This window comes from Pseudorca crassidens, chromosome 10, assembly GCF_039906515.1.
Source record: "Pseudorca crassidens isolate mPseCra1 chromosome 10, mPseCra1.hap1, whole genome shotgun sequence".
Lineage (NCBI taxonomy): Eukaryota > Metazoa > Chordata > Mammalia > Artiodactyla > Delphinidae > Pseudorca > Pseudorca crassidens.
This window is the reverse complement of record NC_090305.1, coordinates 102,821,748-102,839,897: the sequence shown is the minus strand read 5'-3', so window position 1 is coordinate 102,839,897 and position 18,150 is coordinate 102,821,748. Positions and strand designations below refer to the sequence as shown.

The 18,150-nt window shown below is 50.2% G+C and overlaps 2 protein-coding genes and 1 long non-coding RNA gene across 18 annotated transcripts in view; 2 read left to right on the top strand and 1 right to left on the bottom strand.

Annotated features, from left to right (window-relative positions):
- RPL32 (ribosomal protein L32) overlaps positions 1-18,150 on the top strand; it is a 122,531-nt gene that overhangs the window by 32,438 nt on the left and 71,943 nt on the right. The window lies entirely within an intron of this gene.
- Positions 1-18,150, bottom strand: part of IFT122 (intraflagellar transport 122) — a 78,045-nt gene that overhangs the window by 26,135 nt on the left and 33,760 nt on the right. For all 16 annotated transcript variants that reach the window (XR_010947177.1, XM_067755543.1, XM_067755546.1 and 13 more), the window contains 4 exons: positions 16,920-17,117; positions 11,610-11,750; positions 8,074-8,127; positions 4,729-4,890 (listed from right to left, as the gene is read on the bottom strand). Coding sequence is in view for 15 of the 16 variants with exons in the window: in XM_067755543.1 (XP_067611644.1) it covers positions 4,729-4,890; positions 8,074-8,127; positions 11,610-11,750; positions 16,920-17,117 (555 nt within the window). In the remaining variant the exon portion in view is untranslated. The remainder of the gene's footprint in view (positions 1-4,728; positions 4,891-8,073; positions 8,128-11,609; positions 11,751-16,919; positions 17,118-18,150) is intronic.
- Positions 14,547-16,028, top strand: LOC137232776 (uncharacterized). Its single transcript, XR_010947178.1, has 2 exons — positions 14,547-14,785; positions 15,666-16,028. It is a non-coding gene; the product is annotated as an uncharacterized lncRNA (long non-coding RNA).

The following is an 18,150-nucleotide window of genomic DNA, read 5'->3' as shown; positions in this document are numbered from 1 at the left end:
AAGTTCACAAAGCATAAGAAAGCACTCCTTTCTCCATTGTACATTCCTGCCTCTTTTATCAAAGATAACGTGACCATATGTGCGTGGGTTTATCTCTGGGCTTTCTATCCTGTTCCACTGATCTATATTTCTGTTTCTGTGCCAGTACCATACTGTCTTGATTACTGTAGCTTTGTAGTATAGTCTGAAGTCAGGGAGCCTGATTCCTCCGGCTCCATTTTTCGTTCTCAAGATTGCTTTGGCTATTCGGGGTCTTTTGTGTTTCCATACAAATTGTGAACTTTTTTGTTCTAGTTCTGTGAAAAATGCCAGTGGTAGTTTGATAGGGATTGCATTGAATCTGTAGATTGCTTTGGGTAGTAGAGTCATTTTCACAATGTAGAGCAGAGAAAGGAGAGCCTCTTCAATAAGTGGTGCTGGGACAACTGGACAGGTACATGTAAAAGTATGAGATTAGAACACTCCCTAACACCATACACAAAAATAAGCTCAATATGGATTAAAGACCTAAATGTAAGGCCAGAAACTATCAAACTCTTAGAGGAAAACATAGGCAGAACACTCCATGACATAAATCATTGCAAGATTCTTTTTGACCCACCTTCTAGAGAAATGGAAATAAAAACAAAAATAAACAAATGGGACCTAATGAAACTTCAAAGCTTTTGCACAGCAAAGGAAACCATAAACAAGACCAAAAGACAACCCTCAGAATGGGAGAAAATATTTGCAAATGAAGCAACTGACAAAGGATTAATCTCCAAAATTTACAAGCAGCTCATGCAGCTCAACAACAAGAAAACAAACAACCCAATCCAAAAATGGGCAGAAGACCTAAATAGACATTTCTCCAAAGAAGATATACAGATGGCCAACAAACACATGAAAGAATGCTCAACATCATTAATCATTAGAGAAATGCAAATCAAAACTACAATGAGATATCATCTCACACCGGTCAGAATGGCCATCATCAAAAAATCTAGAAACAATAAATGCTGGAGAGGGTGTGGAGAAAAGGGAACCCTCTTGCACTGCTGGTGGGAATGTGAATTGGTACAGCCACTATGGAGAACAGTATGGAGCTTCCTTAAAAAACTACAAATAGAACTACCATATGACCCAGCAATCCCACTACTGGGCATATACCCTGAGAAAACCATAATTCAAAAAGAGTCATGTACCAAAATGTTCACTGCAGCTCTATTTACAATAGCCAGGAGATGGAAGCAACCTAAGTGTCCATCATCGGATGAATGGATAAAGAAGATGTGGCACATATATACAATGGAATATTACTCAGCCATAAAAAGAAACGAAATTGAGTTATTTGTAGTGAGGTGGATGGACCTAGAGTCTGTCATACAGAGTGAAGTAAGTCAGAAAGAGAAAGACAAATACCGTATGCTAACACATATATATGGAATCTAAGAAAAAAAAAATGTCATGAAGAACCTAGGGGTAAGATGGAAATAAAGACACAGACCTACTAGAGAATGGACTTGAGGATATGGGGAGGGAGAAGGGTGAGCTGGGACAAAGTGAGAGAGTGGCATGGACATATATACACTACCAAATGTAAAATAGATATCTAGTGGGAAGCAGCCACATAGCACAGGGAGATCAGCTCAGTGCTTTGTGACCACCTAGAGGGGTGGGATAGGGAGGGTGGGAGGCAAGGAGACCTAAGAGGGAAGAAATATGGAAACATATGTATATGTATAACTGATTCACTTTGTTATAAAGCAGAAACTAGCACACCATTGTAAAGCAATTATACTCCAATAAAGATGTTAAAAAAAAAAAAAAGAAAGCACTCCTTTCCCCTGATTAGCACTCACTTGTCAGAAAAGTACAGTCAATGTATGCTAAAAACCCACTTGAACAATTAGCGTTCTCTCTTTTCTTCCATTTGCTTTCAGGGTAATTGGGTAGCCCCTAAAATAACATATTAGACTGGCCTAAGACAAGCGATTCTTTTCAGGAGAGGAAGAAGCATCATGACTCTGATGCTGAGGATCCAATAAAAGACAGGCCCGCCTCGCTGGCTTGGGGCTCTCTGCAGTGCACACAGGTGAAGGGGCTGGAAGGCAGCCGCTGACTACCTGCAGATGCCTGGTTTGGGCTGTTACAGACCCAGCCTTTACTCTTGGCAGCTACAACGTGTACTCTTTATGCCAACACAAAGCCGGAAACTCTTCTTTAACCTGGTTGGCTAAATGAGGTTAGCAGCTGGGGAAAACAGGCATCGTGAGAGAACAGGAATGTCCTTCAAAGGGAGTGCTCAGTGGATTCCGGGTGTCTCACTCTGTAGTGAGAAGGGTCAGAGGCTAAGAGCAAGCCATAAATTTGGGTCGTCAGTGTGGAGACCAGGCAGGGACACAGCTCCCGGGCTTGAAAGAGCCTCCTCCAGCCCCACGCTCCAGCTCCTGGAGCTCGGACCTAATAGAAGTTAAGTCTAAATGGTGCTTCAAGGCTCAGCAAACTGGGTTTCCAAAGGTTCTCTGGTCCCATGAAGCTAATTTACACGTTATCTGGGGCCATGGCAAAGACTCTGTCCCGGAGTGGACAGAAAGAGGCTGTGCTGAGTGATGAATGAGACTAAACAGTGTTCTCATGCTTGGTGATTTTGATAAGGATATACTACATAAGAGTTAAGAGCATTATAATTCCCTTTATCTCCATATAAACATGTCACTTCCCCGGAAAGCATACAATTTATTTGTACGTGGGAATGTAATTTAAAAATTTTCTGAAAACCAGATTGAATCCTGGGAAGCAATTTTCAAGTAAACAAAAACATGCCATGTTAATAAGCACTGTATCTTCCCCCACCCCCCGACATAATGTGTACGTACACATTTTCTCAAATTCAGACTGTCGGGGGTCGGGGGGGGAATGAAATGGAAGCAACCTACTTGGATCCTACTTGGAATTGTGATCAAAACCTGAAACCGGAAACAACCCCCAGCGTATTTACCTTCATGGAGAGGCAGACCAGACGGACTGCGTAAACGGGCTGCCTTTCTGGGTGGACGAGCGTAGGCACACAAAGCCCACTGGAAGTGTGAGGAGGGGCTTCAGTGCAGGGCGGGGTGGGGCTGGCGGGGGCCGGTCTGAAGGACGGCCATGCTGTGGTCACGCCTGGCTCCACTCACTCTCCCAGCCTTTCTACAGCTCGGCCTTTGTAAAGGGCTTCCTCGTGGGTTCATTTCTGCAATTCTCAGAACTGAGCTCAGCTGGACAAGGCGACCCTCCAAGAAGGAAATGGAAGCTGGCAAAGTGCGGAGCCTCCCCCAGGTCACCCACAGGGAGGCTGAGACTCACGCCCGCTCTCTGGGCACCACGGCAAGGTGCTGTCTCCTACGCCACAGCTGCCCACCAGGACTTTGCAGAGGACCCGGGAAGCGCTGTTGGTCCGGAAGAACAACTAAGCCTAGCTGTTCCTAAAGCCTGAATTCTACCCTCAGGGATTCGATCCTTTAGTTCAAGGTTTTATCCTTGGTTTAAATGTTGTCACCCCTAGAAAGAGACACCCTGATTTATGTGTTCTCAGTGTGAACGCACTGTTAAATTGTGTGTGTGTGTGTGTGTGTGTGTGTGTGTGTGATGTGTGTGGTGGGGTCTGGGGGAGGATACAAAAGTTGAAGAGGGCAAAAAGGGGGCTACCTGAAGCACCCAGATCTGAGAGTTGGGGTGAAGGAGCCACCAAGGAAGAGACAGACTGGAGCCCAGGTGCTTGGCCAGGTACTGATGACCAGCAACTCCCGGGCCGCATCACAGGGACCCATGGATGGTAGAAGATAAAAGAGCACGCAGCCATCTCCAGGAACAGAAAAGCAGGGGAAAAAATGGGGAGAATTTTCCATCTTGAACTCGTTAGCTAATTACCATTAACAGCCTCTAACTGGTTGTGGCTGATGACTCACTGAACATTCTGAAGCCTCTCTGAGGTTACCCGGAGACAGGTTAACAAAGGCACCTCCGTGGAAGGAAGATCCTGGCTGTTCCAGGCACCCACCCTCTTTTCACCCGCGCTAGGCGAACCTGCATGTGTCCTGGTGGTCTGGGGTCCTCAGTGGGACTCAGTCTCACACAAGCCACCAGGAGCTGCTCCAGGAAGACTGCCCTCATGTACCTTTAAAGGCCCAGACCTGTTGGGGACTAACCTTAACAGGGGCCCTCCAAATGCAAGAGGGTATCTCCCCCAACCCCAGGCGAGCGATGGGGGCACAGTGTGCTCACAGTGGCGGCAAGGCCTCTGTCACAGCGCCTTTGAGGCCCAGTGCGAAGCCCAGCACCAAGCAGAGCAGGCACTTAGGAAACCTTGGCTGGAGTGAACCACGCTGGTCTGTGTGACGACAACAGCAGAACCAGCTCATGCCTGAGGACACAGGTTCTCAGTGGCTTCTGACAAAGGTTTGAGAGACTTTGTGGGAAACAGAACCCCGAACCCTTAACAAAGGGACTATGCTGGTTAGGACTCACCGTCCATCCAGTTCTGTCACTGACAAAGCTCTGAACCGTTACACTCTGTCCCTTTTGACATCAGCCTGAAAGGTCAGTTGTAGGTCAGCTTTAACCAGTGGCCTCCGATGGTTCCTCGTTTATCAATGTGCCCACAGCTGTTCTGAGGCCACAGCTACCGTCTGTCCGCACCACCTCTGGGGTAGACAGCCTGGAAGCTGCAGGGTCGGGACGGCAGTGGGCAGGCCGTGGCTGGGTTACCTTGGCGTACTCGAACATGCGGAGGTCTGTGTACATGTCGAGCGCGAGGTTCTCGTGCCCGCTCCTCTTGTACAGTCTGGCGGCCTCGTGGAACTTCCCCTGGTAGGAAAACACATCTGCCAGAAACAGGTCATTGTTGGTCTCTCCCCGCTTCTTCCTCTCCTGGAAAAATTAGAAGCACAGGAAACGGCCTCTGCAGCCATGGCAGGAAGCAGCGTTTACAAAAGTTAGATGTTGCTATTTCAGGTTAAGCCCCTGGGCCTTCCTACTGGAACCTACGCTTGGCTCCTGGGCTGTTGTGTCTCTCACCTAGGTTTCTGGTGGGAATGCTTGACAACAAAAGCAGATTTTTTTTTTCCAGATGAGTGAAGATCAAAAGAGATGCAAACTTTTGTTTGTTTAATGGAAATTCCTCACGGCTGCTTCCTTATATATTCTTCCAAGGAAACAACTGCATAGTGAGGATGGTGTGTACCGCCCACTCGTAGGGGGCCCCCAAGCTCTAAGAGCTCCGAAATCCCCAGGCCTGGTTTGGCCGAGTTGTTACTCATGATAATGGTGGACAAGGACAAAGTTTAGGGTTTCTTCCCAAGAAAAAGACCAACAAAACAGGATAGAGAATCTTACTACGTCCCTGTCTCTAAAGAGAAGGCAAGCAATGCCGTGTGTTGAGAACCCACTAGGCGCCGGCTACTCCTCACCCAAGTGTCACACTGCGGGAAGCCGGGACTCGGGAGAGGGGCAGGTCGCGATCACACAGAACTGGCGTTTGGACTCTCTGTCTGACTCCAGATGCTCTCTGTTCCACATAATACACCCTTCGGAAACTCGTGACGGCCCCCAACAATACACCTGTGCGCGCAGGCAAACACACACACACACACACACACACACACACAGCAGTGCTGAGAATGAGAAGTAACTGGCACTCTCCCCTCCCTCCTGTGTTAGGGAACAGTCAATAGTCTACAGCTCAAGTATTTGTAAACACTCAATAGCACCCAATCTCTCATCCCCAGCAGTCTCCTTTTGCTTGTTTTCCAGCAAGTGTATCACAGTGGAGGAAGATGAAACATTGAATCAAACTCCTAGGCAAGGACTTCCCTGGTGGCACAGTGGTTGGGAGTCCGCCTGCCAATGCAGGGGACACGGAGGGTTCAACCCCTGGTCCGGGAGGATCCCACATGCTGCGGAGCAGCTAAGCCCGGGCGCCACAGCTATGGAGCCTGTGCTCTGCAGCCCACGAGCCACAGCTACTGAGCCCACATACCACAACTAAAGCCCACGCGCACCTAGAGCCTGTGCTCCGCAACAAGAGGAGCCCCCACTCGCTGCAACTAGAGAAAGCCTGCACGCAGCAACGAAGACCCAATGCAGCCAAAATTTAAAATTAATTAATTAATTTTAAAAAAAAACAACAACTCCTAGGCAAGCCGGTGAAAGTTATAACAGCTGCAGGCAATATGCTTCCCCCGACAGAAATAATTTTTAACCCCCCCCAAAAAAACCCCCAAACTACACATAGTTTAGGCTAATCTGCCAAATAAACTAACTCCTAATAGTAGGAAATGAATTAAAATCTTGCAGTGACACAAAGAAATAGGTTTCACTAGGCGTGGAATTTAGGCCAAAACTGTTCCGGGCCCCAGAACCCCACCATGATCAGTACAAAGGATTCCACACACTCAGTGTGTAAGAGCCACATGGACAGATGCCGTTCCTCCTGCTATCAGCACAGTTGCATCTCGCCCATCCAAAAGAAGCGCAGTAAAGAACCCCAGTTCTCTGGAACAATGCTGAATGCCTAGAAGCAAGCAACTAAGGCCTCAGAGCAAACAAAATGGATCCGCACTCAGAGGCACTTTGCTCTTTTTCAAGAGGCAATTCTTACAAGTTTACTTTGCCCAGCTCACAGCACACCGGAAGAGACAGTACACGGGATCTCAGTAAGATGTGATAAGTGGCCAGAGTTGGTCCTCACAGAGGTCGGTTACTTTTACACAGAGAAAAATTATGTTCCATGGCCTCATGTTAAGACCCCTAGATCCAGACCAGCTGATCTACAAATGTGGCCCCTAGTAGTAAGTGGTACTGGGCATCATGGGTAGGTGGCTCTGAAGAAACCCTTCACCGTGCAGGTGAGGAATGAACAGAAGACAGAGATGCTCCTTGTGACTGTGCTGGGGGAGGGAGAGGGTGTGCAGGGCAAGCGCCAGGAGCAACTTCCGAGAGGGCAACACGGCCCAGAGGAAAGACAGCGGGAGCTTGGAAAACAAAACTGGCTTAAATTCCAACCCATCTTTTTGCCCTGGGGACGTGACCCAGCCTTTCTGGGCCTTAGTTTCCTTATTTATCAAATAGAGGTAAGAACAGCAGCTGCCTCATCAAGTGGCTGTGAGGATTTCAAATCATGTGCACGTCAATCACGCGTGTGGCATGGAGCAGGCACTCAACAAACGGCAACTATCACTAGGCCAAGCAGGCTGTGAGCTCCCGCAGGCCTCTTCCACTCAGCTCTCTGCCCACTGGGCTCAGCCACACGGCTTGGCCCACAACAGGTGTTTATTATGCTGAACTGAATCGAAGGGAGGAGACATTTGCTGATCTCCTCACTGCTTCCATATGTGAATTCAAATGTATCTCACATTCCCGGAGCCTCACAATGAATCTGTTCAGAAGAAGAAATATGTAAACCTTTTTACGGACAGACAGCCTGAAGATGCACAGGAATGAAAAATATTTTCTCCCATCACCCAGCAAATGGTGCAGCTAGAACCAGCCTCTTTAGGCCCCCATCCGCCTCTGAGTGTGGCTGACGAGGTCCAGACCGGGACTGGTGGGCTGCGGGGAGGGCTCAGAGCTCCGCAGGCGCCAGCTGGGTCACACGCCTCCCTCCCCAGGGCCCATCCCTGCAGGTGGGTGCAGACCATGTGCATCTGGGAAATGCCTCCTACACTGGCACGTTGTTGGAGCCCTAGAGGGGGGTAGCAAGCTAACAGCCACTGCGAGGATGAAATCCGGTTACTGAGAACTGTTTAATCCTCCCAGCAACCCTGTGAGGTAGGTCTCATCCCATTTCACAGACAAGAGACCGAATCTCTGCGAGATTAGGGACCCACCTGCCTCACCCAGCTAACAAGTGACAGACTGTACTCCCGGCTCCCACGTGCTGGCTCCCCCCACGTGGCACTCTGCCCCCCAGAGCAAGGCTGTGGCCCGGACGCCCAGACACCAGTGGGCTCTGTCCACGTGTCCTCAAGACCCTCGCCTGCTGGAAGAGCCGCCTGCAAACCACAGACAGCGCATCTGCGCTTCCCTGAGAATCAAGAACGCTTCATCTTTTACCTCAATGCTGTTGATGAGCTCTAAATACCGGAGGTCTTGTACTCTGGTGAAGGCCTACAGGGGAAGAAATGAAAGAACAAAATCAGCTGCCTTCTGGGCTTCAAAAGTGCGTGATTGGCTGGGGGTGGGAGTCAAGCTTTAGAAAGTGAACCAGTAAGGAGGGAAAGAAACAAGCACTGATTAATCACCGTGTGTACTGGGAGGGTCCTGCCACCCAGAGAAGCGTGGCTTTATCCCTGGGATTAGTCCATATGAAGAACAGCAAAGAAGCCCTGGTTGCATCACTCACTTTGGGACGAGGTAAACAAAACTCGGATACTGCAATCAGTGATGCGGCTGGCTTGGAGGAATCTCTATGCGAAAGGGAAGACCAGGCTGGTCTGAGCCTCTGAGGCAGCAGCACAGGAGTGGGAGTGGGGGGACGTGCTGACGGAGGAGAGGCCGCGCGTCCACCTCAGTGACCAGGATGGAGCACAGGAGACAGCCTTGCTTCCCGGCAGGGCACAAACACAGGGCCTGTGGTGCCGGCACAGGGGGAGGAGAAGAGGGGAAAGCTGAGAAGGAACAAAGATGGCTTCGGGAAGGAAGGGGGAGGTAGGGAATGAATCACTCCAAGTCTCTGGAAGGCAAACTCTTATGTAAATCCTAAAAGTGGAGCTCTTGCGTTGGACTCGCAGTAAAGCCAGAGATTTTAACCCATGGGCTACTAGAAACTTCTAGGCAGCCTTCTGCAAGCAAACTGATGTTAGCTAAGCCCCTTGTGCTGCTTTCAGATTCTGCAAGGGTTTTAGAGGAACATAACCCACCCTGTCAGGCGGATCTTCATGTGGCTTTGCTGCCAGCATCTCCTCCCATTTAACTCCTCCCAGGCGGGCTTCTCTACAGCGTCCCATATGAAATGGGCTGACACATGCCTGGAGGAGGCAGCAGGTCCAGGAGCCTTCGAATTTAAAATGCAGAACAACAACCCTGGCCAACTGCTCTCTCTGCTCAGCTGCACGACATCCTCCACCTAAAAAGCCAGGAGATTAGCAGGTCATCCGGCCTCTGGCTGCCTCACAGATGACCAAAATGTGACTTTATCTCTTCATCCTGCAGGGCCAGGCATCCTATCAGGGGCTGGGGACCCAGAGACGAACATGACTTGGCCCTTGTCCCCCTCTGTGATTCAGGGGCCCATATTTTAAAAGGGGAGGCAGGCAGATTAAACAGATCATGAACTCTCCCTGAGCCAAGAGCTATACAATTCCGAACTAGATGCCCTGGAGAACACAGATTCACTGTCTGGAAACGGGCAGGGGCAGGAGGCTGGAGGCTGGACTAAGCAAAGCATCACAGGGTAGGAACCTGACAGATGGGACCTGAAGAGGGGTCCCTTGAAAGGGTCAGGCAGGCATCACATAAGCAAAGGGATGAGGGCTCAAAGCACCCATTTTCCACACAGGAGGGCTTACAAGCTATCGTCTAGATCTGGGCTTCCTGAAAGCAACATGAGGGGGAAGCCTGGGGTGTCTGGCAAGGTGGCAGAGAGGAAAGAAGGAGCATTCTAGGTCTCAGTCCTGGCTCTGAGACCTTCCAGCTGGGGGGCCCTGAACCTAACCCTTGCCTCCAGGCTGCCAACAACTTCCTTATGGAAAGGGGCAAGCTAGCGAGGTCCTCTCCACGGCCTTCCTAGTTCTGCTCTGCTAGGATTTGAGGACTTGTCACCGTGAGAAACGTGAGTTTCTTCAGCCCTGACACATTCTGCAGAGTGAGGGGTGCCCTGGTCGGAGCGGTCTGAGTCACAAGGCCCGTGGATAACCTCAAGCAGAGGGAAGTGTGGGAACAGGGCCGCATCTGCAGTTCTGCTTGGGGCTGCCTTCCCAGGTGTGAAGCAGCTCTCCTCCGCCATCTAGTGGAGACACTGGCCTATCGCAGGGAACCACCCTCCATCCCCGTGTGCCTGAGACTTGGGCAAAGCAGAAAAAGAAAGGCTGGGGAATGGGAATTTGGATAAAATGATCAAGTTCTAGTCTATGGTTAAAGTCTTGTGGGCTTCACACAATAACCTCTATTCTCAGGGAGCGTTTGGAGGATACAGGGTGGGGAGGAGGGGTTCCAGTTTAGTTTGCGTCAAACGTTTCAAACGTTTGCTGAGCGCCTAATGGTCTATGGCACCGTGCTTGGCGGTGTTGGCTGATGCTAGGATGAGGCTGACGCTTAGTTGCGGGGTGTAAGGAACTGACAATCTCTCCGGAAGACTTCTAATTTCGTTCCAGGCTAAAACCAAGCAAAACACATTCTAGGAATCCTTTGTCATTCTTCATCCCTCCTGGCATTTCTGGGTGGGGCAGGAGAGGGAAGCTCCCTCCATGGACTTGCTTCCTCCTCCTCTGAATTCTTAAGAATTCCTAATAGCCCTCCTCTATTACCACTTTTCTTATGCTAACTAGATCTAAAACTATGATACAGATAATTATCGTATCACAGTGATTTTACTTGTTGTAATAATGGTTGGCACTTGTACAACCACTGCCAGTTTTAGAATCCCTCTTACAACGTGGGGGTTACGCCTAATGACACTGTCACGCAAGCCTGTCAGTCCCGTTTTCACCGTCCCGCTGTGGGAGTGGGAGGGCTGAAGCTCCAAGAGAAGCGTCTGGCTGGGGTCATCCAGCCCGTGCAGGCACCGCTGGGCCTCAACCAGGCTGCTGAGTCCCGGCCTGGTCCCCATCCACTCTCTTTTCAGGCCTAGAAGTCCCACCCTAGCACAGGGCAGGCACCACACATTTCTGCAACCACTTGCCCACCAGCCAGGAGTATGGGCTAAATGAGGGCCTGGCTAATTGACTGCGGGGAAGAAAAAGAGGGGAGGGAGGAGTAGGGTAGGGGGGTTTGGAAGCCACTTGTTTCCCCACCTCAGGCTCCAGACGAAAACCCATCTCAGAGACGGAGCTGGGCTTTTTCTAATGTGGGGAAAGGGGGCAAATGTTTTCAACCATTTCTGTAGTTTTAATAGACTAGGCCAGGAAACAACACCACGAATCAAGGCCATGAATCATGCATGCCATGAAGGTATGTGTGGAGTGACACTGCCGTCAGAATCAGAGAACTTGACCATTTCTTCCAATGTACTTAGCGGAGTGCCAAGAAAAACAGCATTGTGTAATAAGTGGCCCTAATACCAGTAAGTGCTTATACCAATGATAAAAGCTACCGGTGACTGAGCACTGACGATGTGCAGGTTTTGCTGTGAGCTGTGCATGGACGGTCACTCATAAGGCTGACAGCTACAGTCTATCAGATGCCCCTTCTTCTGTGTTAGGCTTTACAGGCATTATCCATTAGATCCTTATAACTCCATGAGGATGAGGCCTGTCATCACCCTAATTTTACAGATGAGCAACCTCAGCTGTTACCTGCTGAGGCTCACGGAGGTGGCTGTGCTGGGATCCCAGCCCAGGTCAGTCTAACTCCAGAGCCCATGACAGTAGGCATCTGCCTCCTCAAGGGAGCCTGCGAGGACCAAATTCCAGCTCACGCTGACTGACGCTTACCTTCTTTGCTGTTTCAAACTCCAATCCTTCTAAAGCTTCCATGGCCAGCTCGCGCCAGTCAGTGTCTGTCACGCCCAAGCAAGCAATCTGGTAGGCTTCTCGGAACATCTTCCTATCCAGGTACTGGTACATCGGAGCAGACTGGAGGATTTCATCAAAAGGAAAGAAGACTGCTTTCAGAGCAATGGAAGAGTCAGACGCACACAAAGCCCGATTCCACGTGTGTGCACCAACTTAATGACGAATGTCACAGAGCAAGGCCACAATGACCCATCAGCACCCTGCTCAGCCTCACCCCGGCCCACCTGATGCCCTTCCATTCGGCCACCTCTTTCACAGCCATCGTATTGAACCACCGTATTTAGCAGCACTAACTTCCACCCGCCTCCCCTCCACCACTACCGGCTTTCCCCACCTCCAGGGTGGCCGGATCACAAGATGTCACCCTTGCCTGGAATGCCTTTGCCCCTCCTCGCCCTCTGCAAAGTACCTAGTTGGCTTTAAAGGCCCTGTTAAAATGTCACCTCTTCTGTAAAGTCTTCACTGACCCCTCAAGGGGTTTTATTTTTATTTTATTTTTTTAATATTTGTTCATTTATCTGGTTGCGCTGGGTCTTAGTTGCAGTCTCCTTAGTTGTGGCTTGTGGACTCCTTAGTTGCAGCTCGCCAGCTCCTTAGTTGTGGTAGGCGGGCTCCTTGGTTGTGGCACGCGAACTCTTAGTTGCAGCATGCATGTGGGATCTAGTTCCCTGACCAGGGATTGAACCCAGGCCCCCTGCATTGGGAGCATGGAGTCTTAACCAGTGTGCTACCAGGGAAGTCATTCTGGCTGTATTTTAATTAAAAGTCTGTCCCCATAAGGCTGTGCACAACCTGAGGGTGGCGGCGGGGTCGTACTTAACTCCCTCAGCAGGCCCTCAGTCTACGTTTGCTGAAGGAATGAACAACGTTACTGAGGAAGGGGCCTGGGATGGCCTCTTACGAAGAGGGCGGAAAAACCTGCTTCTCCCAAGAAAGGCTGCCATCTTCTAGTGCCCTGGCCCTGGGAACCTTCCTACCATCCCTCCATCCAGACAGGGCTGCCTCACCATGACACCTGTGAACAGTTCTTAATAACTTCTTTTTTTAGGTTTACTAAGTGCTTTTGGATCGGTCCCAACAGCCCTGTGTAGTAGGTATTACTGCCCCCTGATTACTGCCCAGAGACTGAGAGGGCAACTGACCTGCTAAGGACACAGAAGTGGCACATGGAAGCCCTGGGGCTGGACTGGGGGCACGCTGTCCAGGTTCCGTGCTCCTTCCTGCCGTGTGTGTGTGCGTGTGCGTGTGTGTGTGTGTTCTTTCGCACACAAGAACAGGTGTGAGCTGGGTCCGGGTGTCCTCAACAACGAAAGGCCAGTCAGCGTGCTAAAGGGACTGCACCCCTCCTTCTGGCTTCCTGGGCAGTGGAATTGATCCGCCAGTGCCTCTGCGCTAATGGTTCCCAAATGTGGAGCTGGAAGAGCTGCTGTCTCTGTCTGGGGCCTGTATCTTTGAAATTCCTGACCCCAGTTTTTAGCTTTAGAGTTGAAGGAAACTTGTTTCTTTTTAAGCTATTCTCCCCTCTGACAGCAAGACTGCTTCTCAATGCTCACCTTTTCTGCCCTGCCCCCCCCATCTCCCCTCCCTTCAAGGGGGCAGCAGGGCATGAAGCGGGGAGCAGTTGAGCTAGAACCCCGGCCTGGCTCAGCCACATCCTAGCTGTGGGGTTTGGGGTAAACTCATTAGCTCCTGTTATGATGCCCTGCCCAGCCCACTGGCTACCAGTGCGTTGAAAGTGGGAAGGTGCCAGGCGAAAGCGAGCCTGCTCCCTCCCCACTGTGCTTTCTCAGCACAGAAACACACCTGCTGCTCCTTTGTCTTTCCAGACCTTTCTGGGCTCAGATCAACTGTCACCACCTCATGGAAGCTTTCTCAAACTCCCCAAGAACAACGAGCTTTCCTTTCTAAACTCCTTTGGTGAACAACCTCTGTTCCAATTTAGTTGTTCTGCAGGGTTTGCTATTTAAAGATTGATAATAACAATAAGAGGAATTGGGCCAGACAAAACCTGAAGGATGGGTGCGTTTAGCTCCACTGCAAGGAAAAGTGAGGCCCAAAGAGTAAAAGGAGCGGCTCAAGGTCACAGCTGGTTGAGACGGCAGAGTCAGAACTCAAACCCACTGCTCCTTCCCCTCGACCGCCCCCAAGGTTGAGCCCCGTAAGGGTGGTTCGGGGACTCAGACAAGCACAGGAGAAGCCAGCCCAGGACAAATGGTTAACACTCGGGCTTGCCTGGGAGGCACCATCTGAGAACGGGAGTTTTAAAAATATACTGAGGGAACAAATGCCCTCTGAGCTCTACTTGATCTCATTGTTGCATTCCAAGCATGAAGTCACCACCGCCCTGAGAAGCCCGACCAGGGTTCGCCGCCCTACTTGGCAGCCCTGACTAACCAATTCTTGCACAAGATGATGTAAATTTCGAAAGGAAACCAGAAATCCCCAGAGCGGGTCTGCTTTCTCCCTCCTCTCTGGGCCAAAGCCACAGGATGGCTGGAGGCAGAGGCGACAGATAAACAGCCTCTGTCTCGAGGCTGCCTTTCCGAACCCTTGGCAGTAGTGACCTGCTGCATCAGCAGGACGGCCTTCGTGCAGCCAAGGGGGCTCTGGCTGCTGAATCTGAAGGGCTTGGCTTCAGAGGAAGCTCCACGCTGCCCTGCTGGCTCCTCTTGGCGGCCAAAGCCAGGGAGCGGCAGCAAACTGCATTTATCTTCGAGGTCACGATGGCAGTCTTGGAGGAAAACTGTCACTCAGCATGGCCTGTCTGGCACGGTGGAGGAGGACTGTGTTTCTGGTGGCTGTGGAGCCGGGGCTCGGGATGGGGAGCCCCGCGAGGAACAGTCCAGCAGGGGTGGTTCTTGCCCCTCCTCCTGCCCTGCTTCCACCCACCTCTCTCCCTTCTTTCTCTGGCTTTCTTTTTTTCTCTCTCCTTTTCCTCAGATCTTAATTCTACTACCATTTATTGAATAATTGTTCTGTGTCAGGCACTATTAATTCCCGAAGCAATAAGTAACAAGGGTATCATCAGCTTAGAGGGAGAAGCGGACCCCAGCCCCAGCCTTTACAAGAAGCCAAGGCAGGGAGCGCGAGTGAAGGTGAGGTGTCTGGAGGGGGCGCAGACGGATGGAGCCCAGCTGAAGGGCAATCTGGAGACACGTCTACAAATCTTTCACATAGACATGACCTCTGACCCAGCAATTTCACTCCTAGGAATTTATACCAAGGAGCTATACTGGGATTGGTGCAAAGACTTAACTAGAAAGATGCCCACTATCTACAATAGGGAAAAAGCTGTAAACAGCATGACCATCGAACAATAGGCGCTGGTTGAGTAAGTTGTGGACATCATGTGACGGGACAAAAAGCAATCATTAAAAACAATGGGGGCAGCAGGAAGGGGGTGTGGTTATAACAGAAGGGCAACCTAACACCAGGGACCTTGTGGGCTGATGGCGGAGGTACCACTCACCTACACAGGTGATAAGTCTGTACTGTGGTTGCCAACTGTTACCAGCGGGAACACCTCAGCAAGTTGTACAAAGGATCTCTGTATGATTTCTTACAATTACATGTGAATCTACAATCACCTCAGTATTTTTAAATGCTAGAGAAGCACATTTACTAATGTGGAGCCATGTTTCCAGTAGATTGCTGAGTGAAAAAGCCAGAGTGCTAGTTGATGGCCAATAATTCATACAAAGTGACGGGTCTGCAGTATGTAAATGTCAGGTTAATTAGAAGATTATAACCCACAGTCAGTAAAGTAAGTACAGTAAACCTGAGGTTTCATCTATAGGAGCAATACTTACAGACAAAAGTCACAAAACAGTATTTACAGTATGGTTCCACTTTTGTTTAAAAATGTTTATATAAAATCATATAATTGCGTATCACACATCTATTATATGTACATATAGAAACGGTCTGGGTGCATATATTCTACAATCTTTAACAGTGATTCTTGGGCTTCCCTAGTGGCACAGTGGTTAAGAATCTGCCTGCCAATGCAGGGGACATGGGTTCGAGCCCTGGTCTGGGAAGATCCCACATGCCGCAGAGCAACTAAGCCCGTGTGCCACAACTACTGAGCCTGCGCTCTAGAGCCCACGAGCCACAACTACTGAGCCTGCAAGCTACAACTACTGAGCCCGTGAGCCACAACTACAGAAGTCTGTGCGCCTAGAGCCCGTGCTCCGCAACAAGAGAAGCCACCACACTGGGAAGCCCACGCACCGCAACGAAGAGTAATGAAGAGTAGCCCCCGCTCGCCACAACTAGAGAAAGGCCATGCACAGCAACAAAGACCCAACATAGCCAAAAATAAATAAATAAAATAAATTTATTTAAAAAAAAAAAAAAAGAGTGATTCTTGGGAATTTCCTGGTAGTCCAGTGATCAGGACTTACTGCTTTCACTGCCAGGGGCCTGGGTTCAATCCCTGGTCGGGGAACTAAGATCCCACAAGCCTCAACGTACAGAGTGATTCTCTCTCGAGGATGGGAAATTGAGGGCTAGCCTCTCCTTGGCACTTGTTTCTATTTTAAAACAGCTCTACAGAGGGCGCGATTCCCTTGGGGAGAAGACAGGAAGCTGGGGCCGCCGGGGTTAGGCCAGCCCCAACTTGGGTCGTCAATCTCTGCCCTCCTGTCTGTTTCTGCCCTCCCCACTACTCCGTGGCTCTGGACTCCAGCTCCCCCCAACCCCCCACATCTGTTCTGGCCTCCTCCTGGTTTGAGGGACGGGTGCAGACCGTCCCACGCTCCCTTTCTGGCTCAACAGACCTCGGCTCCCACGCCCCGTCCCACCCATATTCTCTCTCACACGCACACACCACCCCCTCACACGCCATGCGGACGCCCTGCTGGACTCCCAGCTGGACTCCCAGCTTTGCCAGCTTGTTCCACTCTGTCCCACGCACGGCTCTCAGTAAAACATGCTGTCTGCTGCCAGACAACCTTGCATACCCCTCCCCGCCCCTCCCAGGAAAGGAGGATCAGAAAGAAATGGAGGCTCAGTGAGGTTGAGCTGTTTGCCCAAAGACAGGCAGGTTGCAAAGGGTGGAGATGGGGTTCAGGTTCAAGTCCAGAGTGCCTTCCATGCTGTCACGGCTGCCACTCTAGTCTCTCTCCCCTCTCTCCTCCCCAGTCCTTCCCAGGCACCACGAGGAGCCTGGCTTTCCTGGTCTCGTCTGCCCTGCCCCGGCTAAGAGCTGACAGGCTCCTGGGTTACCTGTGGCACCTCCACGGCCGACATAGAAAAGGCGTGGAGGCAGAAGATCCTGGAGCCGTTGTAGCCGACCACGAAGCCCTGCAGCTTCTGCTGGTGCACGGGGAAAGTGCTGGCCTTGATGTTGAGGTAGCCGCCTCCAGAGAAGCAGAGCATGTCCTCACACTGGGTGTTCCAGGCCACACTGTTGGCGTTCGGCTCCTGAGGAACAGGGATGGTGAGGGTGACAGCCCCGGGCATGGACACCATTCCTACACTCAGACAAGGACTCCTTTTAAAGCCTGAATCACACTAAGTTGCCAAGAGTGGGGTGTAGGGAACGGGGGGAGAAGGGGATCGGACAAAATGGACAGGACACAGAGGCAAGCTCCTCTTTGCACTGTGTGTGTAGGAATTTTTTAATAAGCAAACATTATTTTTGAAAAAAATATTATTATCCCCAAGTATTAATAATTACATAGTAAGTGAGAAAATCAGCAAGGTGGGTTCTAGTTCTATTAAAGAATGAATATACAAAGCTAGTCATGGAAGAAGGTTTAAAAGGGTATATTCCAAAGAATTAACAGGGATTGTTTGAGGGTGGGTGGAATTGTGGGTAATTTTTATTTTCTACATTTTCTGTTTGTCTGAAATTTTCTTTTAGTCCTTGAACATCTATTGTTTTTTATAATAAGAAAAAGAACAGTGAGTTATTTTTAAAATTAGAAAATAATATATTCTCTCTGCATTGACAATTCACACATGTAAAAACTACAGTCTCCCTGGGAGGCACCCCTCCCCCTCACTTCCCCTCCAGAGTATTCTGCTCAGCTCTGGGGCCCCAGGGACCAGCAGATGTTCATACCTTTCTGCCTAGAATCTGTTACAATGCCTGAATCGTTTATAATGAGCATGGATTACTTTTATAATGAGAAAAAAACAATATAGCTGTTTTTGCTTGCAGGGGGCTGGGGCACCTGAGAGGAGAAAAAAAGATAGCTGGGAATGTTTGTGTCTCCTGGCAAGACTGGAGAATCACCTTCCCTGGCTGCCTGCAGAATCCTCAAGTGGGGACTGGGAAGGACACACACCCTTCCACTCCTTCAAGGCTCAGGCGCAGATTCACAACTGGGGGCCTGCTAACCTACCTCCAGGGGGTGGGTGTTCAGTCTGGAGAGAAGAGACGTAACACCGAGGGCCCTATTCTGTGCCAGGCACTGAGCTAGGTTCTACGGTACCTTATTGAGTTCAGCAG